This window comes from Furipterus horrens, unplaced genomic scaffold (genome assembly GCF_987537825.1).
Source record: "Furipterus horrens unplaced genomic scaffold, mFurHor1.1.pri manual_scaffold_5, whole genome shotgun sequence".
NCBI classification, from domain to species: domain Eukaryota; kingdom Metazoa; phylum Chordata; class Mammalia; order Chiroptera; family Furipteridae; genus Furipterus; species Furipterus horrens.
In genome coordinates, this window is record NW_028327175.1 from 129,563,229 (window position 1) to 129,588,230 (window position 25,002).

The following is a 25,002-nucleotide window of genomic DNA, read 5'->3' on the forward strand; positions in this document are numbered from 1 at the left end:
AGTCCGGGGTGGAAGCGGGAGAGGTGCCTGGAAAAGGGGCGAGTGCTGGGCAGGTGGCATTATTCCCCCTCGGGCCCCTCCCCCACATACAGCGCCACAACATGGTGAAACAGCTCGCCCTGTACTGATGAATTCCTAAGCCTCTGCCCCTTACAACATAACAAGAGTAACAGCTCTACCTGAAACACAGAGGCAAACAAACACAGGAGTCTGTCAGAATGAGGAGACAGAAGTATGGCCCAAAAGGGGGAATGGATCAAGGTTCCAGTAGGAAAACTAGTCAAGGAGGAGATAGCCGACCTAACAGGTGAGGAGATAGACAACGTAACAGATGCAGAATTCAAAACACTGGTGATAAAGATGCTTACAGGCTTGACAGATATACTTGAGTATGACAAACGCATAAGAGAAGAAATGAAGACTATGCTAAGTGAAATGAAGGAAAATCCACACAAAACCAATGGTGAAGGAAAGGAAACTGGGATTCAAATCAATGATTTGGCACATAAGGAAGAAAAAAAAAAACAGTCAACCAGTGCAGAATGAGGAAGCAAGAATTGAAAAAAATGAGGAAAACTTCCCAAATTTTGAGAAGAAGATGGACTTACAGGCCTGGGAAGCACGGAGGGTCCCGGGTGAGTTGGACCCAGAGGCGACCACGCCAAGACGCATCATGATTGAGATGCCAAAGGTGAAAGATAAAGAGAGAGTCCTTGGGGCAGCAAGAGAGAGGCAGAGAGTTCTCTGCAGTGGGTTTCCTATAGGACTATCAGCTGATTTCTCAGAGGTCACTTTGCAGGCAGGAAGGGACTGGCAAGCAGTGTTCAATGTGATGAAAGGCAACCTGCAACCAGGACTACTGTATCCAGCAAGGCTATCATTTGGAGTGGCAGGGCAGATGAAGTGCATTCCAGACAAGGTAAAGATAAAGGAGCTCACCCCCACCTGAATCCCCTGTGTGGCCAGCATGTGTTGTCCTGGTTGCCAGGGTGACTGAGTATGCTGGTTCAGCAGCCACTCATGCACCATCCTTGGCACTTCCCAACCCTCCCCCATTTCCAGGGTGGGCGGAGGGTCTCCCATTTACAGAATGTCAAGAAGGTAAGTGTAGCTGGTGCAGAGTGGGAGGATGCCAGGAGGGGAGGCCAGGGCAGGGCTTCCTGCCTTACAGGTACTGTGCTGCTCACTTAGCACATTTCATCTCCTTTAACCCTTACAACACTCCTGTGAGCTTTATGTCATTTTACCGGTGGCCCAAGACCACACAGCTGCTTAGAAACAGAGCTTGGGATTCAGCTTTGAATTTTTAGGTACTAAGTTCAGGAATCTTCTATGCTACCCCTAAAGCACCATGGTTTGTTTTGTTTCTGGCCTTGCAGGGGATCTCTAGCTCCCCACCACCTCCATGACCAAGATTTTCCCAGCAAGGGTAGGGCAAGACCCCCTCTTACTTCATAATGGCCCATTCTTCTCTAGGCCACCCAATCCTCCAGAACCTCAGAACTCAGAACATTGTTGCTGGGATCATTGTGGCCTTATATGTCCAAGAAGGGACTTCATTTCTGCTTCTGGATTTCTTTAGAACGCCCAGCTGCCTGCTGGTCCTTCTCTGTTTACAAAGAGAAGCCAGAAGTTACCTTTTGTACCACAGCTTCACTCCTCAAGTGCCACAAAATTTGCAGCCCCAACATGGCTTGATCCCAGCGGGGCTGAGAGTGGCCTGGATTTCTGCAGGTATGAGTTTGAGTAAAATGGCAATTCTGACCGATTCTGACAGCCCATATCCTGGCAGCTTTCCTTCTGCCAAGGTGGTTGCAAAATTGTAGTGTGGATTTCAGTATAGGTGGCTACACATCAAGATCACTTGGGGGCTTTTAAAAAATGCTCAGACTCACCCCACCCCAGCCCAATGAAATGTGAACCTATTGGGTCTGGTTTTCAGCACCAGTATTTTTTAAAGTTCCTCAAGGTATTCTAATGCTTGGTCATGGTCGAGAACCACTGAAATGGACTATGGACCTTGTTGAGAATTAAATTAAGCCATTTGTTCATTTACTAATTCAACAAACATTTATTGAGCTCCAAATATGGGCCAGGCACTGTTCTAGGGGGTGAGAAAACCACAATGAACGGAGGTACTTTATATTAACAAGTATAGAAATATAAACAAAGTACAACCAGAAATAATAATACAAATAGAGATGAAAGTGGCTGAGAGTGCTATAAACAGAGGTGGGGAACAGAGGGTAGCCTATAAAGATCCAATCTACAGTATGTTTAAAAAGGAGATCTCTACTTAGAGAGGAAAGCAAAGACAATAAGCAGAGAGATAGGAGGGGAGGCCATTGATCCATCTAAGAGAGACCATGGTGGCTGGGACAGGAGTACCTTTGTGGAATGCTGGTGGGGACAAGGAATATTTAGTGCTCAGCACAGAGGCCAGTTGGTAGCAAGCACCTCCATGTTACTTATTCTTCTTATTACTCTTACTAATAAAAGTTTTCCATTATGGCATTCTCTGTTGGTGGGGGATGACAGAAGAATGCAGGAGCTAGGCTTACAATTTGTGGGGCTGTGCCCAAGGATGCCCTAGGGACACAGAGAGGTTACAAGGGACCTCAGGCCAGAGGGCAGGTGCAGAGAGAACTGGAGTTCATGGCCATGGCCAGGGGTCATGGTAGGGCTGAGAGCTCAGTGCAGGGGGGTGAACCAAAATGGGGTCCAGAGTTGAGGGAATCCCAGTGATGAGGCAAGACTGAGATGTAGCCAGAGAATATCTCAGGAGAGAGCAAGAAGGAGAGGAAGAGAGCCCCCCACCTTGGCCCTACCCCAAGCAATACAAATAATTCACTTCTTTGCTATCTTTAGTCAAATGCCAACTTCTGAATAAAGCTTTCCATATGATCACCCTATTTAAAATGTCCACATTTTTCCCTCACCTGATCACTTTCAAGTCTTCCCTGTTTTAGTTTTTTTCTTAGCACTCATCAGTATCTGACATACTATATATTCTATCTCTTTATCTGTTACTGTGTTTTGTTATTCTAGAATATATGCTCTATGAGCACAAGAACTGTTGTCTATTTAGTTTACTTCTGTATTCCCAGTACCTTGAATGATGCTTAGCAGGTATTAAGACCTTAAAAAATATTTGACAAGTGAGCACTCATTGAATAAATGAGTGAATGAGAATGAATTGATTCAGGAATGAATAAAAGTTGTGACTAGAGTTAGCATATATCTCTCTCAGGAGGGCTTTTCACATCAGTGGGGAGCTTGATCTCCATCCTGTGAGACTACAGCACTGGAAGCTTTCTAAGCTTATGTTCCAACCTGCCCACATGAACAGGAAACTAGCCACCTCCCTCTTGGGCTTCTGACTTCCCCTTCCCCACAAATTGCTCAGGAACCTCTGGGGAATCCTCTGTTAAAGTCCTATAAGGGGGGATCATGAGGGATAGCCCACCATGTGTTCTCAACCAGTTAATGGTGAACACCAGATATTAGACCTCAGTCCCTGAGTTTAGCTAAGAAAAAATTCAGAGTCAAGACTCAAATACAAGTGAAAGTTTATTTAGAAAGTCACAGAGGTAAAAGAAGTGAGCTATGGAAGAAGTGAACCAACTGGGCTGTGTGGACTCAGAAAACAATTTACAGAGGCTAAAGAAGGGCCCTTGGAGCTTAGGAGAAAGAAAGCAAAGGGAGACACCTTGAGGGAAGAAAAGGGGAGGAAAGGTATGGGGGAGAGAGAGAGAGGGAGGGAGAGGAAGAAAGAAAGAGAGATAGAAAGACATTGAGAAACACTGACAAAGAAAAAAAGAGCAGAGAGAACATGCCTGAGGAAGGAAGGGGGTGGGCCAAGGCATGGGGGTATGAGACAGAGAGAGAAAGAGAGAGAGGGAGGGAGGGAGGGAGGGAGAGAGAGAGAGAGAGAGAGAGAGAGAGAGAGAGAGAGAGAGAGAGAGAGAGAGAGAGACAGAGAGAGAGAGAGAGAGAGAGAGAGAGAGAGAGAGAGAGAGAGAGAGAGAGAGAGAGAGAGAAGAGAGAGAGAGAAGAGAGAGAGGTGGGAGAACTGAATCCTTTGTCTTGAGGGTTTTATCTGCTTCTCTAAAAGTGGGGATTTTTGAGGAGGTCTGAGCTTTCCAGGTGTGTCTTTTCAGGGTCATTGTCCAATGATTGGTTGGTGCTAGGCTCATTAGTCATCACAGCTGGTCCTGATATCAGCCATAATATCTTTTGTCTGATTTTGCTGCTTTTCTGGACCTAGAGCTGGAACATAACTGAGGCTTAGATATCTCTAGTTTGACCAAAACTCTCTCTATAATCAACAAACCAAAGGCTTTGTTCCTAAGATTGTTTGATGTGGGTCTGAACCTCATTGTTCTGGGGGATTAGTATATAAGAGAGTGGTTGTGCAAGTGCTTATATGGGAGTCATATGAGGCTATTCTCTGGCCCCCTTGTCCCTTCTCTAAGGGGGTCTAAACCACATGACCAGTGATATGCTAAGGGAGGAAAGGCCACCCTGGGGGGTGAAGTTCCACCCTGTAAATACTTCTGTCCCCAGTTTTGCTTGTTATTAGCCAACCTCCCCCAACCTCCCTGCCAGAGCTTTCTGCCCTGGTGACCTTCTGTACCTGGTCTATGGTTCCTGCTCTGCTCATGTCTGTCTAACTGCCTACTCTATCAAAATTGAATTACCTGGAAGGCTTAAGAGACTCAAGAGCCAATGATAACACATGGATCTTGTTTGGACCCAAACTTAAACAAACTTAAAATTTATGAGACAATCAAGGTAATTTACATACTATCTGGATAATTGATGATATGAAGAAATTATTGTTAATTTTTAAGTAGGATAACATTGTTTGAGGTGGGTCACCCCCTATGCCCTCGATTTGGTGGAAACTCACTGTCAAGCAGTGGTCTCAGGATCGTGAATGAGAGACAATAAGTAACCCAAACACTGTATTTAGTCTGGGAGGATGACAGGTGGCTGATCTCTCTAGGGGAGAAAAGCCCCCATAAGCCTTCCAAGCTCCTTTTATTGAGAAGGGTATCCAGGGGATACAGAGTCAGGATACAAAAATCATCAATCAATTTCAAATGCTTGGATTACTGTTAACAACTACTGGTTACTAATAACAATGTAAGGAACACAGTGAGCAGTCCAGTAGGCATCCTGGCACTATATGGACATCAAGTGAATACCCTTTCCGGGTACTTGATGTTACACAGGGTCTATAGCTAACTTAAGTGATGAGAAAAACAGAGCAAACTTCAAAGCAGAATATTCATTCTTTAAATCCAATTCCCACAGGAATCCTCTGAATGGGCCTTCGGGTCATGTCCGTCTCCAGCTTTCCCGGTCTTCCAGTAAAGACTCACAGGTCTCCCAGGGAGGCCTAGCTTGTGGCTGGGCTACAATTCCTCAAACCACGCAGGGCAGTTCCCCACACCTCCCCCTTTTTTGCTATTTAGATAGCTAATGATAAAGAGTCCTACAAAGCGTGCTACTTGCTTTTCTTGTATACAATCATGAGAGAACAATTTGTAAAGAAAACGAAGGACACAAATTATAATAATAATCAATATACATCCAATGGCTCCCATTATCCAAATAGATAAATTTAATCTTTGAAACCAAGTTTTAGGATTGAACCATTGGAAATTATTACTGAGGGTTTGGAACACCTTTTGTTCCGTAAGCTCCTTAATGTCTATAAGTTGTTCACGAAGCTCAAACTGTAGCCAATCAATCAGACCTCTCAAATTAGTGGAGAAGGCTTCTTGCAAATGATGTTGTACATCAGCCCAGGAGGGTTGACTAGAGTTCAATTTTAATGGGGTGACGCACAGTCTCAAAAATCCGGAATCACGGGTTAGTTGTTGCCTAGTGACTAAGGTATTCTGCCTTTCCCCTAGCCAGAGGACAGTGGATTCAGTAGCAGAGAATCGAGCTAAAATTTCCTGATCAATGCAAGTTTGTTGAATCATCTCCTGGGTGGTATTAGTAAGCAAGACTTCTACAGTATGAGCAGTCTGTACAGACTGCGAGGGCCATTGCAGTGGTGGCTGCTGTGGCAAGAACAACAATAGCAGAGATAATACAAGCAATAAGAGTGCCTATAAAACATTTTACCCTAATTTCAGCTAGGGCCTGATTAAGTATGGTAAGACCTCGAGGGTCCTGTCATTCTCTGGTGACATTTACGAGCAGCCAGATTTCTGACTGCCTTTGCACCATAAAGACAGTTGTTAAATTGAGTTCCGTGACATTGGTGCACGAAGACAGTTGACATATATGGAGCTAGCAGTGACATGAAGATTATATACATTAAAGGAATGGTTATAATTAAGCTGGGGTATACCAGGAATAACAAGAACTAAGTAAGGGTGAGAGGTGCATATAGTAGCCCATATTTTGCTTAAGGTTTTAGTATAAAAGTAATCCTTTCCTGTATTAGGGTCCTGATTGTATGAAAAAAGTCCTACAATTTATTTTACAAATGGTAGCCCCATTTTCTATATATTTACATGCCAGGGGCTACTATGATTTTGAGATGCAATGCAAATAATGGGAGCTTCAGTACCTATCCCTGCCTATACTAGGTTGGCATAGGCAGTATGGGGACATTCTTTAACAAGACTATTGCTGGTGTTGTCTTTAATTTCCCAGTAAGCTCCCCAATTCTCAGATTTTAAGGGGCTGCCAGGGATTTTTATAACAGAGGCTTCTGTATCTCTGCAGAGAGACCATGTAACAGTCTTCACTGGACGATTAATTGGTTTGCAAAGAGACAACTCTGGAGGAGTACTAGCTGAGGTCCGATATTTTCTTTGGATCCCAGCTGTCCCTATCATGGACATATTGGTTTGCTGTTTACCTTCATAGACAGTATGGGCATAGAACTTATTCATTAAATGTAAACATAGGGTATCAAGTAGCATGGAGAAGCAAGCAGGTAAATGCTCTGACATATGCATAGTGTTAGCAGAAATGGGCAACTAATGTCGGTTCTTTTCTAAAGGCGCGTCAGGTGGGAACGAAGTGCCTCCAGTCCACTTAGTGTCATTCTTGGACAGAGGGGGCTCAGAATTCCACCAAGTAAGGAGCTTAAAAACTGGTGGATTAAGTACATTGTTCCAATATATATATATATTCTATCTCAGTAGAGGCTTAGACCTCCAAGACAACTCAGTATTAATAAAATGGTAAAGGTTCTTATAGAATTGGAGAATATCACAGATAAATAAGCTAAAAAGCAATTTTCAGGGGTATCTTGTGCCCCAGTATCTCTCATTATTTCCCCTTATTTCATTAAGGGCTTTTAGGTATCCCCAGGTTATTTTCCTGGTTTCCTGAGGGGTTGAATTTTCCTCCATCTCCCTTGCTTGTTCCCTCTAGTGACCGCGACAAGTTGGGTTCTGGCGTCAGCGCTCATTTATTGCCATCTGCGACAGCTGGTCAGTCAGGTCCTCAAGTTGCCAGATCCAGTCTGACTGGGTGGTCCGCAGGTGCAGGGTGTCCATGATACTGTTTCACTCATTTTGCAGGTAGCCACAAAGGTCCTGAGGAGGTGGAAACACAGGCATATCTTCTCCACCAGGTTAGCAGATCAACCAGACCCTCCCAGGTCTGTGCTCCTTAGGGTCCCGATAATAGTAGTAGGGAGCAAGATTCTCTATCTTCTGGTCCATGACAGCAGAAATATTTTTCAATAGAAGTAATGAGGGAGTCATCACAATTAAAAAAATTACAAGTACAGATTGCTAGATTAGTTAGATTCTTTGGGGAGGACTCCATACTCTCCCTTTTTTATTACTTAAGAAGGTTTTTAAAGGTATGGTGGGCCTGTTCAACTATGGCTTGGCCTATTGGGTTACATGGAATTTTTGTTTCATGTTTAATGTCATATTTATAAAAATTTTTGAGTAGATTAGGCTATATAACCTGGCCTATTATCAGTTTTAATTTGTTGTGGTTGGCCTAAGAAACTGGTCATTTTGAGCCAATGTGCTCGAATATGCTTGGTTAATTTTCCCATAAGGGTGGAGGCATGTAATGATCCAGAATAAATATTTATAGATATATGGATGTACTTAAATTTTCCAAAAGGAGAGTAATGAGTGATATCTATTTACCAAATTAGTCAAGAAGCCAATCCTTGAGGGTTGGTCCTACTGCTGGGTGGTGTTGCATCCAGCGCTTGGCAGTCCATGCATTCCTGGATAATTTGCCTAGCTTGAGAACAAGGAATGCCACATTCTCTGTGAAGTGCTTGAGAATTTTGGTGGTAAAATTGATGAGAGGCAACTGCCTTTTGGAAGGTAGTTAATTTACTGACTAAGGCGTCGGCACATTAGTTGCTTTTTGCTATAGGTCCTGGAAGGCCTGAATGAGAGAAAATATGGGTGACAAATATGGGATATGGTTTTCTGTTGTTTTATTTTTATTTTTTTGTTTTTTGTCAACTAAACTTTGTAGAGTTAGGAATAGACTGAGCAATTGGGGGTTTATAGACTTCTTGAGTAAAGTCTGATTTATATGGAGTGTAGTATATACCATATAGCCAGAATTGCAGACTAGATTTAGGGGCTTCTGCAGCCATTACTGGAGGGCTATAATAGCCCCAGAGAGTTTGCCTCTCTGGGTGGAGGAATGATTGTGGGTTACCCAGTTTTTCTGACTTTGTCTTTCCCTTCAGGTTATAGCTTTTTTTCCTGTTTTTCCTAACCCATCTATAAAAATGGTTTTTGTGAAAGGTATAAGGATTGGACTAATTTTATTTTTGACATATAAATTTAGCTGAAGGATATTTTGTAGAAGCTTATTTGAGGGTAGAATTATTTCTAATTTTTTTTATATAATTAGATACCGCACATTGAAAAGCTAGGGATTGGCTAAAAAGCTGTTGCAGGTAGACTTGAGTTAAGTGTAAGTGAATATATTTGGAATTATACCCAAACAACTATTGAGCTCTATCTCACCCCTTACTTATTAATTGACAGAGGGCAGAGACATTGGTGGTTATTGTTTTTTGAGGCTGATGAGAGAGAAATAACTACTCAATTATGCTTAGGTATGGCTGTAGCTGGGCAATTGGTCCCGTGGGAGTATGTAAGGTCAGAAAACAGAACAGCCTCACGGGACATTGAGGGTTAACTTTTTCAGTTTGGTGGCTGCAAATATGTTGGTTAACAAGCTTTAACTTTTTAAAAGCCTGTGGAGTAAAAGTCCGTAGCAAGTTGAGATTGGAGTTTCCTTTTAGGGTATTTAAAAAATGAGTAAGCTGGTGGGTAGTTATACTGAGGCTAGGTCTTAGACAATTGATAATGCCTAACAATTGTTGGAGATTGTTGAAAGTTAAAGGCTTTAGAAATTAATTTGGAGTACTTGAGGTCACGAAGGCTTTGATTGTTGTATTTTTCCTTTTTAGGAGTTATTTGTAAATCTGCCTGGGCTATAGATTACTGAAATGAGCAAAAGTATTAGTTAATTATTTTTGACTTTTTCTAAGGAGTTTTTTAATTGATTCACTTGGCCTATTTATTTACCTTTTGTAATTTTTTAAAAATAAATATTTGGCCAGCTTTTTGTTACAAAGGTGACTTTAAAGAGTCTTTGTCCTAGAATGGCCTTTCCTATCCTGCCCTGCTCTCTCAGGGCAGGGGCTAGAGAGAAATTGTTGAGATGACAGGCTGCAGCTGAAAAATGGCTGGAGTTTAAAAGTGTAACTCTTTTTTTTTTTTTTTTAGGCATCCTACCATTTTTTGTCTGGGTTTGAATAGCGGGTTAATTACCCTATTGTTCCTAGGACCTAGTAAGTCCTAGATTTAGAATTTAGTTATTGTTTTAAAGACTTATATGGTTAGATGTTTTGTAATATATGCAATTTTGTAATATAATATTCTAAAATAGTTGTTAGAATTATAGATAATTAGAACATTGTAGACTTTGGAGATTTTTGTAAAATTTCCTTATCTGACAAAGCTTTCCAAGTATTTTAAAATATATTAAGCCTAATTGGTCTAGAGTTTTCTTCTTTTTGGTAAGAAGAAAATAATAAATCCTTGAGATATTTCAAGGGCCCTTTGAAATATCTCAAGACTACAAGGAAGTCTTTTAAATTTTAAATCTTAGACATTTTGTCAACTAAGAAATATATGTTATGAAATGATATTTGACTAGTTACTTAAAGTGATAATAAAAGGTGTATAATATTAATATAGACTGACAAAAGTTCAGTTCTTAGCACTGAGAGAATATCAGTTGAGTATTTGAGTAATATACCACAATATATAATTATTTTACTAAACAGAACCTTAGTTTTTGGCAATTACAGGAAAAACTTTTCTGCAGCTTTTTTATTAAGATTTGGGTCAGGCAGGAGTATGTGGACCTGTGTTAGCCATAAGTTCCTAGTAACAATGGGAAAGGCCTAAAGACTCTAGGTCTCCTGCCTTAGCTGCCCCACCTAAGGCAGTGTTGTATAGAAGTGATAGCATTGGAGAAAACTTGATCAACCAGTTGGACCTGAGCGCATAATGGCACTGGATGGAGTGGTGGAGTATGAAGGAGGGCCCTCAGCAAATTGTCTTCTGAGGGAGCCCATGAGTGCAAGATTCTGCCTCTTTCTTTTGACTGGAGGTACTCCCCCTTCTGAATTAAACTCCTCCTGGGCCAGAGGCTTTTGAATATGAATAGGAACTAGAGCCATTCTTATTGTGCCCTAAGTTAATATGTTCTGGGATCCAATAGGGGTCCTACTCTCCCGTAACCATTTTAATTTTTCTCCAACCTTTTCACAGGTCTGCATGTATAATGTGCCTTTGTCAGGAAACCAGGGGCAGTGTTCTTTGATACTTCATAACAAATTGATTAGGTGCCTTTCTTTGATCTGATACCCTGTTCCCTTAATAAGCTGTTGCAAGAACTGAAAGTAAAGTTTCTGTCCTTTAGATAACCCCGATCCTATTCTTTCATAGGCTATGGGTTTTGTCTTTTTGGTTTGGTTTCATTCGCCTCTCCCTTTTCAAAAGGACCAACTGTTTCTATCTCTAAACTCGTCGTCGTCGTCGGCAGCCATCCGTCTCGAGAGACGATGGTGTAGCTTCTTAAGAGTCTATCTGCACTCTCCAGTGAAGCTGAAGCCATAGAGCCTCAATGAAGCTACAGAGCCTGGGCAGGGTGATATGGAGGGTCTGCTGTTGCCCATGCAGCAGACCCCCCCTCTCTTCGCAGCTGAAGGATCCAAGGGAAAGACGGAGTCAATACAGCTTGGCTTCAGGTGCGCCGCAGGAGTTGCCGCTGTTGACTACAACGTCAAACCGCCTTAGGGACTCCGGCTCCGGATTTTCTGTCGGGGTTTACTCCCTTAGCCTTTCCCCTGAAGAGGTATGCCGCAAGGCAGCGGAGGTTTTTTGGAGTCAGAGTTTTCCTTCTCTGATGTGCCCTGACTGGAAGATCGAACCAGCGACACTTAGCTCGCAGGCCGACGCTCAATCCACTGAGCCAAACCAGCCAGGGCATCTCTAAACTAGTGGTTAGTCAAAGTAGTGGGTCAAAATGTGCTGCTTGTGAGGAGGACTCCCAAGGGTGTCACCCTTGGTCATCCCAACCTCTCTTACGTGCCTCAGTTTTTCTTCCAGTTGTCTAAAACAACTGTGAGGGATCGGAGTGTTGGGTGACCAATCCTTATATTGCACGTTCCAAGACAAGCCAAGAATTATATTACAGTGAGTGGAGTTCCCTATGAGGCCCCTACACATCTTGGGGATTGACCCCAGATAACTCTGCTGTGTCCCAACTCATGTAGAGGCACCCAAGAATTCAGGCCACAGGGAGGAAGTGCCTCTTACCTTAGGAGCTCAGTCATCACTGGAGCCCTCATAGAAAACCCTGTCTTTAGCTTGAAGCTTCTCTCACTGTCACAAAATCCTATTTAGGGGGAGATGCCACAGGGATTGGGCAGTAAATGCTTATGAATGTGTCTATACCATTGCACAGACTTCGTCTTGCTGCTGGCAGGAGCCTAGCGCTCTAACCCAGTCTGCGAACCAGCTTATCCTGTCATGGGAGACTTCTAGTAGTGAGCACCCTATTGGTTTTTAAGTGCTTGACCCATGCCCGCAGTTTTGTGGTGAGTTAGGGAACAAAAGAAGTCTAAATGGTCCTTAGTGTGTGAGAGGAGATGAAACTGAAGCCAAAACTGCTGCCACAAAAGGCAGCAGTGGAAAGAAAGATCCTCCCTCCTTTATCTTAGTCACATCAGCGGCTTAACCAGAACGAACCTGGTGTTGCTGTCCCTTACTGTGGGATGACGGGGCACCAAAATTCCCATCCGTTTCGATGTGGTTGTTCATGATCATGACTCGTAGCTCCGCAGGTGATACAGGCATCACTTTTTTCTGAGGGTCCCTGTTCAGGTGCCAGATGAGGTGGAGTTGCCTCTAACACCCTAGGCTTGGTTGAAAACTACTAAGTCCAGCAGAGGTTTCACAACCATGGTGGAACAAATCTATCCAGGACACTATATTATGTCTGGGGGGTAGGGAGGTGGCTGTTCTCTCTAGGGGAGAACAGCTCTGATCAAGCCTTCCAAGTTCCTTTTATTGAAAAGGGTATCCAGGGGATACAGAGTCAGGATACAAAAATCATCAATCAATTTCAAATGCTTGGATTACTGTTAACAATCACTGGTTACTAATAACAATGTAAGGAACACAGTGAGCATTCTGGGTCACAGTCCAGTAGGCATCCTGGCACTATATGGACATCAAGTGAATACACTTTTCAGGTACTTGATGTTACACAGGGTCTATAGCTAACTTAAGAGATGAGAAAAACAGAGCAAGCTTCAAAGCATAATATTCATTCTTTAAATTCAATTCCCACGGGAACCCCCTGGATAGGCCTTCGGGTCATGTCCATCTCCAGCCTTCCTGGTCTTCCAGTCAAGACTCACAGGCCTCCCGGAGGGGCCTAACTTGTGGCTGGGCTGCAATTCTTCAAACCACGCAGGGCTGTCCCCCACAATTATTGTGGTTGTTTTATTAAAAATTCTTATGTTTTAGAGATGCATGATAAAATATTTATGGATGAAATGATATGATGCCTGGGACTGGCTTCAGAATAACCCAGGGCAGGGAGAGGAGGAAAATATAAATGAAATATGATGAAGTACAAATTCTTTATCACCACATCCTTACAACTCCCTTTGGAGGCAGGGTCTTTTCACCCATTCTGCAGAAGCAGGTGCTAAGTTGTCATAGTGGATTTTGTATGCTACACAGGCAAACAGCACGAGAGAGAGAGAGAGAGAGAGAGAGAGAAGAGAGAAGAGAGAAGAGAGAGAGAGAGAGAGAGAGAGAGAGAGAGAGAGAGAGAGAGAGAAAAGAAAGAAAAAGGAAAGGAAGATAAGAAAGAAAAAGGGAAGAAAGAAAGAAAGGAAAGAAAGAAGAAAGAAAAAGGAAACCATGTATAGATCAATATGTACCTTTATGGGAAGATATTTAGTATATATTTCATATTATTGAGCAAGAAATAAATATACCAAACAACATGCATATCTGATTCCATTTCTATTTAAAACATGCATCCACATAGGTGTATTAAACCACTGTAAGGATTAATTCTAGACTGTCCACAGTATCTTTCTCAGGGGTGGGATTATGGGAGAGATTTTTACTTTTTACTTAACATATTTTTATTGTATTTGCTGGCATTTTCACAAGTGTGTATTCTAGTTATAACTTTTAAAATACATAATTACACTTGAGGAAAACATTTGTTCAAAAATTAAATGGAGTACACTGTGAGGCAGTAAGCTTCCTGGAATAAAAGTCATTGAAGCAGGAGCTGAAGGAGCATGAAACAGAGGCTGTGAAGGGAATTGGAACGATCATTTCTGAGTTCCAGAGTGAACTCTAGCACTCATCTCTTCCATAGTCTTACCTAGTGTCTGGTCAACCAATGGGCTTGGCGGCTAGTACGCGACTGGACTTCTTGCTACTCAGAGTGGGGCCCAGTGTCTCTGAGCTACCTCTGTGCAGTTTACATGGACCCTGAGGTTAACCTCACATTTTGCCTCTCCTCCAGGACCACTGCAAAGCTGTGGACACTACTAGGGAGACGGTGGGCTGTGTTCAGGCCATGTTCTCTGTACAGGGACTGGTGAGCAGGAAAGAAGAGGGGGAAGGAGTGATGACGTGGGACCCACTACCTATGTTGATCAGGGTTCCTGGTTTTCCTCCTACCCTGCAGTACAGTCATGGAACTGCTCTGGATGTCTCTGCTGCTGGCGGCCTTTTGTATCTCTGTAGTCCAGGGCTTGCCAGAGGACGACATCAAGGAGAGCACCAATATCAACATGTTCCAGCCCTTACACATCATGGAGGAAGGCAACCTGATAGTGCTGACACACGCTGGCCTGACCCAGATGCTCAACCAGAACCGATTCCTCATAGTGCTTTTTCGTGAGTGTTCCCCAGTCCTTGAGGGGTGGGTGATGGGTTGAGTGAGACCTGCATCTTTGTTTCTTGAGGACATAAGTTTTTTATATATTGCTAAACATATGAAACACATATTATTAATATATTTTTTAAATGTGTATGTGACATCATTCCCAATTTACAGATGAAAATACAAGTCCAGGGAGGTTAAATGATTTGCAAGATAAAGTACTACATTGCCACTATAGTCTGGATTTGTATGTGGCTCTCCTGTCCCACTGAAGGCAAGGAGCCAGGCTTTACCCTTAGGTGTCTTTAGCATTTGGAACCTCAGTCATTTTTTCTTCTGTAAAATGGACATGAAGATAATGATAATACAGGACTTTTGTTAAGATTAAATGAGATAATGTGTTAAGCTGCTGGAAAACAGCCAGGGAACAATAAATGATGGCAGCCATGGGAAAGATCTCAAGAAGAGAGTTTAGACCATTATCTTTATCATCTGAACTGCATGGCCACTCTTACTCTTTGGGTTTTTGTCCTTTGCATGAGCAGACATTCTGGGGAGAGAACAGGCTTCTTTTCCTGAGGCCCTGGCTCAGAGCTGTGTCTGAGGACAGAGTGGAAGGGATATTCATGACAGTTCTCCTATAGTGAGCACTTCCTGTGTGTTGGGCACTCGCCTTAGTGCCTCACTAAATGTTAAGTCATTTAATTCTCACACCAACGCAGTGTGGTGAACTGTATGTCTCCTTATTTTATAGATGAGGAAACAGAAGTTCAGAGAGGTCAAGTGATTTGCCTGAGGTCACACTCTCACAAGTGAGGAATGCAGACCCTGGGCTCTAACACTTCCTATGTGCAAGTATTGGAACAATGCAGAAAGTAGATGTGAATTCTTGATTCCAGAATCCTGCCTTCAGAGCCACTTCTGGAAAGTAGCTGGCTTTGTGTTAATCCCCAAGGTCCACTTCCAGAATGTGCCAGGCCTGCCAGTACCCATTTAAGTTCCCAGAGGCCAGAGCAGTCCCCAGGTTTCCAGAACTAAGCAGGGCTATGCAGGACATGTGGCTTTCACTTCTTGGTTTCTGCCTCTTCCCATTCATCACCCCACTCACATTCCCATTCTTTCCTTCTGTCAGCTGCTGTGTATATGTAGTCTTTTTTGCCCCTCTTTGTTTGCCCTCCTCTATCTATAACCCTTTGAAGACTCTCTACTATCTCCAGTCTGACCAGTGCATGTAATGGGAAGAAGTTGGCTTTAGAGGGTCACAGTCCTATGCTCAAATGCTGAGCTCTGCCACTTACTAATGAGGTGACCTCGGGCAAGTGACTTTGATACTCTGTGAGCCTTTATTACCTAGCTGTGAAATGGAGGTTTTAATAATGTTATATAATTCCTAGGGTGTTTAGCACAGTGCCTAGTACATAATAAGGGCTTAAGAATATATTGCCTGCCATTCTCTTTATTACCATTACTGGCTTCCTCATCTGTACAAAAGGGTCAGTAATTTCTCCCTTGTAGGTTGTTAGGGTGATGGAAATGGGCTCAGATATGCAGTCATTAGCTCCTTGGGCAGAGCTATTACTGTTGAATTCTGATTTATCCCACTTTTATATAGTTCTTCTCTGTGCCAGGCCCTGGGTTGGCCCTGAGGGGGACCCAAAGAAAAAGGGCCTTGGGTTTTGCTCTCAAAAACTTTGTAGTTTAAGCTAGAAATATCACAGGCATGAGAAGCTCTTTAAAATGCTATTCATAGCATTAAAATACTCTAAACTCTATACCTTGGGTGCCCAAAGGAGAAGTGACAGTGTGGACATGTCTTTGAAATGGTTCTTTGGACTGCAGATTGGCTGAGCAGTCTTCTGTGGCTTGGTTCCCATGCTCTTGTGTCTTCAATGCACAAGGGTTTCGCAGGCCAATGCAAATGTAGCTTGAAGCCTGAAGTTTGGCTTCAAGTGAGAGAAATCCTTACTATTTGGATTCCCAGTGATGACCAATGATGGGGAATCTTCAGCCAGAGCTGTGGAGTCAGAAAAAGTTGGAATATATGGTTGCTGATGCCCAAATTTATCAAGGCCTCTATTCTAAAGCACTGGTAAACTCAAAGAGTTTCTTTTCAACTGAGTCATTCACACACTTCGGTCCTTAAATGACATCAAGGTTTGGTGTAAAGGACATGGGTTTAAGAGTCAGACCAGCCTGAGTGTGAATGAAGCTCTATTCTGCCAAGAATATTGATATGTGACCTTGGATACATATCTGTGTCTCACTTTCTTCATATGTAATATGGAAATAGTGAAACTGGTAAAGTTGTTAAAGGGATCAACTGAGAGTGTCTGGAAGGGCCTGGCTCTTGAAATGTGCTCAGGAAACATGATTTCCCATTCTCCCCTGGCCCTGCGGCATCTGAACGGATGAAGCGCATCAACTTCCTTTCAGTGAGGACTAGTAATAAAGAGTATGCTAACAGTGGCTTAAATTCAAGAATTTATCTCATATTCTATGTGGGTCATGGATAGGTGGTCAATGACTAGCATAGCAGCTCCACAGTGTCTAGAACCCAGGCTCCTTGTATCTTCTTGCCTTTTCATCCTTGACGTGTGTAGCTCAGGATCACAAGATGGCGATAGCACCTCCTGCATTACATTGTACACCTAGCTAGGAAAAAAGGGGACAGGCAAATAGCAAAGGGGCATATATGTACCAGCCAAGTATGTTCCTTAAAAATAAACTTTTTCAGAAGCCCCACCAGTAACTTTGGTTATACCTTATTGGTTAGGGCCCATGGCTGTTTCTTACTGAGGTGTCTGGAATGGTTAATGGTGTAGGTTTCCCTCTGCTATGGTTGAGAAAGCAAGAGGGAGTACTGTGAATAGCTGATTCACAGTATTTACCATGAGGTCCAAGGTTGTAGGAGAAATTGAATATGCAAATGTCATATTAGGACTTTGCACATTGTAGGTTTATAATGCTAGATGAAGTTTTTTAAAGAAATGAATTCTAAAATTGATTGCCCACTTTTACACTCAAACTCCTTCTTTGTTCTGATTCTGATTAGATATTTTAAAGATCACTGCACTAGCAGGGAAAGCTAAACTTTATAACCCTCCAAATCTAGGTTCGTAAAGTTTCATTTCATGTTTATGTCTTAGTTTCATGCAAGGCCAAGAGGAGCTGTACTCCATACAGTTACTCAGATACCCAGGACCTTCCCATCAAGTGACTCAAGCGTGAGTACTCCACTGAATCCTCTCCAGTGCAAAAGTAGGAGAGAGCACATGCTTCAGGACCAGACCAGCCCTGAAAATGGTGCGCATCAGTGCTACTCAAACTGTGGTTCATGAACCGGCAGTGTTGATATCACTGAGGAACTCACTACAAATGCAGAATATCAGGCCTCATCTCATTTACACCGAACTCAAAGCTGCATTTTAATGAGATCCCAGGTGATTCATATACACTGTACAGCATGAAAAAAATCATTGTTATACATCATTTCTAACCACATTCCATTGGCCACATCTCTGCCATTGGCCATACCTGTCTGAATAGGAGGCTGAGGAAATGTAGTCTAGCAGTATAAATGAAGAGGGAAAAACAGGGTTTGGGGAACACATGACAGTGTCTGCCTTAATTTCATTGTACCAACTTTTTTATATAGAAAACTTAAAATGGCCTCTGGTAAAAAATAACCTAAAGCTGGCATGGCTAAGAGGCACCCTGGTGGTATGAGGTCTTCCAGACAGTGAACCACCAGGAAAAGGTTATCTTATGGGCAGAAATGTCAGGATCTATTTCGGACTGTTTGGCTCAGGCTAACATGCTGAGGACATCTGGCTGCCAACTCCAGGGGGCACTTGCTGCTACTCACCTTCCTTAACCTCTTTGCAGCTCCATGCTGAGACCCTGCACCCTTTGGTGCCTATGAGTCCATTATCTTCTGGTTCCCTCTGATCTCTCTTGCTCACTTTCTCAGTTCTCCTTTATCTCTCCTCTTCTTTCCCATAACCCTGAAATCAAGGCTGTAACAAACAGCTCATGCACTGAAAATAACCTGCAGGCAGGTTATATTTAGTCCACACAGTGTTTTAAAAATTGGAAGATTTCACAATTAAAATTGAATTTATATTTGCTCTTGAAAAAAATAGAAGATCTGGAAGCACTAGCTCATATTCTTGCACTATGACAATTGCCTGGAACTGACTAATGATTTTCCCTTTTGATAAAAAAACTTGCCTGTCAATTTGCCACATCCCTAGCCAGCCAACCCCACACAGTCATACCCCTGTCTCAAATTTGAGTTTGTATCCCCTGTCTGAAATTCAGGCCTCCCAGTTTTTCCTCAGTCTCTTCTCATCTGATATGCTCTCTCTGAATGATGCCACTTCCCACGTGGGAGTTTGGGTATGTTACAGTATCAGCAACTCAGTTGCCCTTGTCCCAGTGCCTCCTCAGTGGTCTTGTGCATCTATGTCATTCCTACTCTGCTTCTTGTGGAATTAATTGTGGGCTAATGGTTTACACTGGTCAGACATCCAAGCTATCTTCTCTTTTTTTAAAAAAAAAGTATATTTTATTGATTATGCTGTTGCAGTGGTCCCAATTTTTTTCCTTTGCTCCCCTCTGCCCAGTAGCTCCCTTCCTTCCAGCAATCTCTCCCCACCTTAGTTCATGTCCATGGGTCATGCATATAAGTTCTTTGGCTTCACTCTTTCCTATGTTATTTTTATCTCACCCCTGTCTATTTTGTACCAACCAATTATGCTTCTTAATCCCTGTACCATTTCCCCATTTCTCCCCCTTCCACCTCCCAGCTGATAACCCTCCAAATGATCCCCATATTTATTATTCTGTTCCTATTCTGGTTTGCTTAGTTGGATTTTGTTTCTATTTTTTGATTCAGTTGTTGATAGTTGTGAGTTTGTTGTCATTCTAATGTTCATAATTTTGTTCTTTTTCTTAAGTCCCTCTAACATTTCATATAATACTAGCTTGGTGATGATGAAATCCTTTAGCTTTACCTTGTCTGGGAAGCACTTTATCTCCCCTTGCATTCTAAATAATAGCTTTGCTGAATAGAGTAATCTTGGTTGTAAGTCCTTGCTTTTCTTCACCTTGAATACTTCTTGCCAATCCCTTCTTGCCTGCAAAGTTTCTTTTGAGAAATAAGCTAATAGTCTTATAGACACCCCTTTGTAGGTAACTCTCTGCTTTTTCTCTTGCTGCTTTTAAGATTCTCTTTATCTTTAACCTTTGGCATTTTAATTATAACATGTCTTGGTGTGGTTTTTTTTTGGGGGGGGGGTCTAGCTTCATTGGGACTCTCTGTGCTTCCTGGACTTGTAAGTCTATTTCCTTCACCAAATTTGGGGAGCTTTCCTTCATTATTTTTTCACATAAGCTTTCAATTTCTTGCTCTTCCTCTTCTCCTTCTGGCACCCCTAGGGTTCAGATGTTGTCACATTTAAAGTTGTCCCAGAGGTTCCTAAGTCTCTCCTCATTTCTTCAATTCTTATTTCCTCATTCTGTAGTGGTTGACAGCTTTTTTCTTTGTTATGTTCTAAATCATTGATTTGAATCTTGGTTTCCTTCCCTTCACCATTGGTTTTATGTGGATTTTTCTTTGTTTCATTTAGCATAGGCTTCACTTCTTCCCTTATGCATTTGCCATATTTTAGCATACCTGTCAAGCCCGTGAGCATCTTTTTCATCAGTATTTTGAGCTCTACATCTGTTAGGTTGCCTATCTCCTCATCTGTTTGGTTGGCTACCTCCTCCTTTCTTAGTTCTCCCACTGGAACCTTGATCTGTTCCCCCTTTTGGGTCATACTTCTCTGTCTCCTTATCTTGACAGGCTCCTGTGTTTGTTTGCCTCTGTGTCTTAGGTAGAGCTGTTGTTCCTGTTACATTATAAGTGTATTCATCATTACAGGGTAACCTGTTTTATCATGTTGTGGTGCTGTGTGTGGGGGAGGGGTCTGAGAAGAAACACTGCTGCTTGCTCAGCACTCGTCCCTTTTCCAGGCACTTCTCCCACTTCCATATCGGATTGGTGCCTCTCCAGCTGTTGCCCTGGTCATCATTCCCACAGTGGGTGGGTCTGTGGATGTTCTAGGCCCGTGGGGGCCCTTTAAACAAGTGGACTCTGCTGAGAGACTGGCAGTTTCTTACTTCACCCCAACCCCTACTGCTTTGCACAGTCAGAAGCAACAGTGCTGGAACTGTGAGCTACGCGGTCTGGTCTGCTGCTGGGAGTGCTCCCCAGGTGTCCCTCCCAACTTTTTAAAACGTGTAACTGCACTTTCCACCAGCCTGCCGCTGCCACCACCACACCGCATCCTCTCTACTCTGGCTCCACCCTTCCTACCTATCTGGATGCGTATTTCTTCTTTATATATTTGTTTGTTGGGCTTCCATGCAGCTTGATTTTCTGGAACTTCTGTTTATCTCTAGTTTTGATGCAGCTGTATTCCTTCTTAGTTGTGGAGGGAGACGCAGCATGTCTGTCTAGGCCTCCACCTTGGCCGGAAGTCCTCCATCTCCTCTTTTTGCTTTGGTTCTAATCTCTGAGTACTGGAGCTGCAGGAGAGTTATTGAAGAATTTAGAGTCACACATTTTGCATGACACAAAACACATCTCAACCCACATTTACCCTTCCAAAATGGCACAGCATAGAGATGAGACTAGGGAACACATCCAGTCCATGTGAGAATGCAAGTCTGCTCTGTTTTAAGCAGGGCAGAAAAGCAAGTGCATGACTCTTTGGGTCTTTATCTGACCTTTTATCACTTAGAGATTGACACTGAATCTGGAGCTACATAAAGAGCCAATAAATTTCAAGTTCTTTAATTACTTCTGATAACAACCAATTTGAACACTTTAAACTTAAAGCATTCCCACCAGTGGGTATTTTCAAGCAGTAAACACCGGCACAGATTTTATCTAAAAGAGACACTCACTACATTTGAATATTTAATTTCTTCCAATACACAGTTTAAATCAAAATGAGTTCTCAAACACTTACAGTCCCTCTGAAGTGACCTTTGGAAAAGCTAATCACTTGGCAAAAGCAGTATAAAAGCTTTTTTTCCCAAGGATAAATGGACTCCTTACAAAAAGGATTTTTCCAATAATGTCTCCAGAGACATACTGTCTTGGTAACTCTCAAATCCTTAGCAGCTGCCCACTTTCTTCTCTCTCCAAGGACTCCAGGTTCAGAAGCCAGTGTTCAGGGGGATCTTTGCTCCTGGATATCCCTTGTACACCTCAAGTGCTATGTGTGTCCAAAAACAGACCTCATCATCTTTGATATTCTCCCAACAACCTCCTTCTTCTCACACTCTGCTTTAACCGAAAGCACCACCATTCACCCAACATCAAAGTCAGAAAACTCAAGGTCATTCTTGGCTCCTCTCTATTTCCACTTCTCATTCATCACCAAGTCCTGTTGATACCACCTCACAAAGCCCTGTGCAATCTCCAGTTTTTCCTATCTCCCCTGCCACTGCCTTAGTTCTTGCCTCATCATTTCCCAAGTGAACTACTGCAGCATCTCCCTAGATGGTCTCTCTTCTCCTTCCTGTGCTGTCTCTACAATGAACCCAGTCACAGTTTTTTCTAAAATGCAAATCTGATGGTGTCACACCCTGATTAAAAACCCTAAAGACTCTATAAGACCACAGACTCCTTAACATAGCTACCATGTCCTCTGCTTGATTCTAGCCTAGGCCAACTTCCCTATTCCACTTGAACACTACTCTAGACCATGAATTATTTGTGGTTGCCAGATAGGTCACACTGACTCAGGTCTTAGAGCCTTTGCACTCATAGTTGCTTCTGCTTGTAGTGTCCTTGTGCACTTCTTCATCTGGTTTGGGAGATTTAAGCTCATAGAATCACCTTGTCAGGAGGCTGTTTTCACCTCACTCTTACCTGTAATGGTTATTCTTACCTGTAATGGTTATTCTTATCTCTTATGTGCTCATATAGCCCTTGCACTCTCCCTTTCAAAGAATTTGCTATATTGTGTTAAAACTTTTTTAAATTGTGTGCTCTGTGGGGGATAGAGACAAATCTTATTCATCTCTTGATTCTTAACATCTAACATTGTGCTCGGAGCATGGCAGGTCTGCAGAGATGTTGAAAAAAATGAATAAATGACTGAGTATTCCTTTGACTTATAATGTTCTCCATTAATGAGACAAAGAAAAGTGAAGGCAAGGCCTTCCTGAGAAGGTGTCAATGAAGGCAGTAAGGCAGCAACCCCTGCAGATATCTGGGAGGAGAACATTTTAGGCAACAGGAACAAGTGCAAAGGCCTTGAGGCAGGAATGTGCTAGAGTAGCTGAAGCTGAGTTGTTGAAGAATAGCAGGAAATAAGATTATGAAAATGAACATCAGAGCCTTTGGAACCTTGTAGGCCATCACAATGGTCTGGGGAGTTTGTTGGCTGGGCCCTGAGGAACTAGAAAGGAGCCCCTTTGTGCTCTGTAAATGGCCCTAAAGAATGAGAAAGAGGTTTGTTCTCAGAATACTTCTCTGTACTTCAACTGGAGTTTGGTCTAAATAAGGTTTCCCATCCTCAGCAATATTGACATTTTTGCTGGATCATTCTTTGTTGTATATATGGGGTGGAGGGGTAGTGCCCTGTGCATTGTAGGATGTTTAGCAGCATCCACAGTCTCTGCACACTAGAGATCAAGAACACTCCAATTGTGACAACCAGAAATGTCTTCAGACATGGCCAAGTGTTCCTCATTAAGACCCACAATCTAAAGAAAGGCAGACAGTCTCCAGCTCCCTGTGCTGAGAGCTAATCTCCAGTCCTTGTACTCACACCTCCCCCATTGATCAGCCTCTGACTCATACTGGCTGCTCAGAAAAGGGAATTCATGGTTATCTAAATACTAAGAACCCAGACAAATATTAATTCTGTGTCCATTACCCATGAACATGTCTGCACTTCATGCAGGCAGGCAGAGAACCTCAAGCCTATTCCCACTTGCTTACCTCAACCCCACATTACAGCCACATGGTAGGCTGAAGCCTTGGGTTAGGAGACTTGGTGCTGGTCACCTTGTCTTCCTTTCAACAGGAACCAGAAGATTTGCTGAGGATCCTGACATGTCCATAGGACCCTCCCTCCCCAGAGAGGAGTCTGTAAGAGCAAGGCCTAAGATTGCCCACCTATGTCATTATAATGGTTCATGTTTATTGGACACTTCTGTGCCAGAGCTTTGCATACCTTCTATTACTATGTTGGATGATCCTATGGTATAAGATCTATTCATATCCCCATTATATAGATAAAGAAACTAAGGCATAGAGATATTTTTAAAATCATCTTACCTGAGCCTCTATGCCCTGATCAAACTAGCATTTCCATTTGGCCAGGGCAAGACATAAGCTTTGAGACTTGAGAGGTCTCAAGGCAGGGAGTGGACAGGTATTGAGCAACCTGTGAGGAAGGAAAGGTCTTACTTCCTATTCATTGGTTGCTTGTTTAATAAAAATAATCATTCACTTTCAGGTTCCACTGCAGGAGCAGGTGTGCTGACAGGCAACAGGGCACACGCCGGTTGTCCCAGGCCTGGCTTTTCTGGGTTTTGTTGAACCTGGAATTTGTCCACAACAGTGGAAGTGATTTGCTGTTTCTCTCAGTGCTCCAGATTAACAAGGGTGTTTGAAACAGATAAAGTGTTCTGGCTGGAAAAGGTGCCTTGGCTTGGCTGACCTGCCTCAAACATCAGGTGGTGAGGGGGCTAGATGAGGTAGCCACAATGTTATCAGGAGGTAGAAAGGCATACTTGACTGCCTTTTAGTCCTTGTTTTTAATTTAAAATTTTAATTGAAGTATAGTTGGCATACAATTATTATGTTAGTTTCAGGTGTACAACATAGAGGTTCTATATTTATAATACATTATGATGTGATCACCAGCCTAGTAACCATCTGTCACTATACAAATCTTAATCCAGAGTGTGAGATCTCTTTGACCCTGCCTCCAAGGGGGTGGGCTCAGAGGGGGTAGGGAAGCATCATAACCACTCCCTATGCCCACAGTTCCCACTTATGGCCTTTCTTACTTGACAGTCCCCTACCATATTTTATGCAGCTATAGGGCTGCTGGGGCCAAATTTGGCCGTTGGCTCCAGGATTTTCCACCAGATGGTGCTCATGCTCTCTTGTTCTGTCTCCCTCTCGCTCCTCTGTAATTTTTCACCATAGAAATTTTACAATAATAACAGTAGCCATTATCGTCGGCAGCCGTCCGTCTCGAGAGACGATGGCGTAGCTTCTTGAGAGTCTATCTGCACCGCCGAGAATGGCTGTGCAGTCCGACTCGGGAGTGACAATCCCTGCCGCACTTGTTACAGGTGAAGGCAGATGGCCGTTGTTGCTGCTGTTGACGCTGCTTCCGCCTCGATCTTTTCTGGACCGCCTCCTCGTTGCGCGCAGCCTCTGCACGTGACGTACCTTGCCTGACCGCGAGCCTCCAGGCTAGGCGGTCGTCTGCTTGAACTTCCCATGTGTTGAGATTGATG

General features: G+C 42.9%; 2 protein-coding genes across 2 annotated transcripts in view; one reads left to right on the plus strand and one right to left on the minus strand.

The window, feature by feature from the left end:
- Positions 1-12,371, minus strand: part of LOC150009813 (acyl-coenzyme A synthetase ACSM4, mitochondrial-like) — a 32,190-nt gene extending 19,819 nt beyond the window's left edge. The window contains 1 exon segment of the mRNA XM_090279395.1: positions 12,294-12,371. Within this exon segment, the coding sequence (XP_090135521.1) occupies positions 12,294-12,371 (78 nt within the window).
- The window catches only part of PDILT (protein disulfide isomerase like, testis expressed), a 96,842-nt gene that overhangs the window by 24,367 nt on the left and 47,473 nt on the right, over positions 1-25,002 (plus strand). Inside the window, exon 2 of the mRNA XM_090277788.1 lies at positions 14,266-14,477. Coding sequence (XP_090133914.1) covers positions 14,273-14,477 — 205 coding nt within the window. The 5' untranslated portion in view covers positions 14,266-14,272. The remainder of the gene's footprint in view (positions 1-14,265; positions 14,478-25,002) is intronic.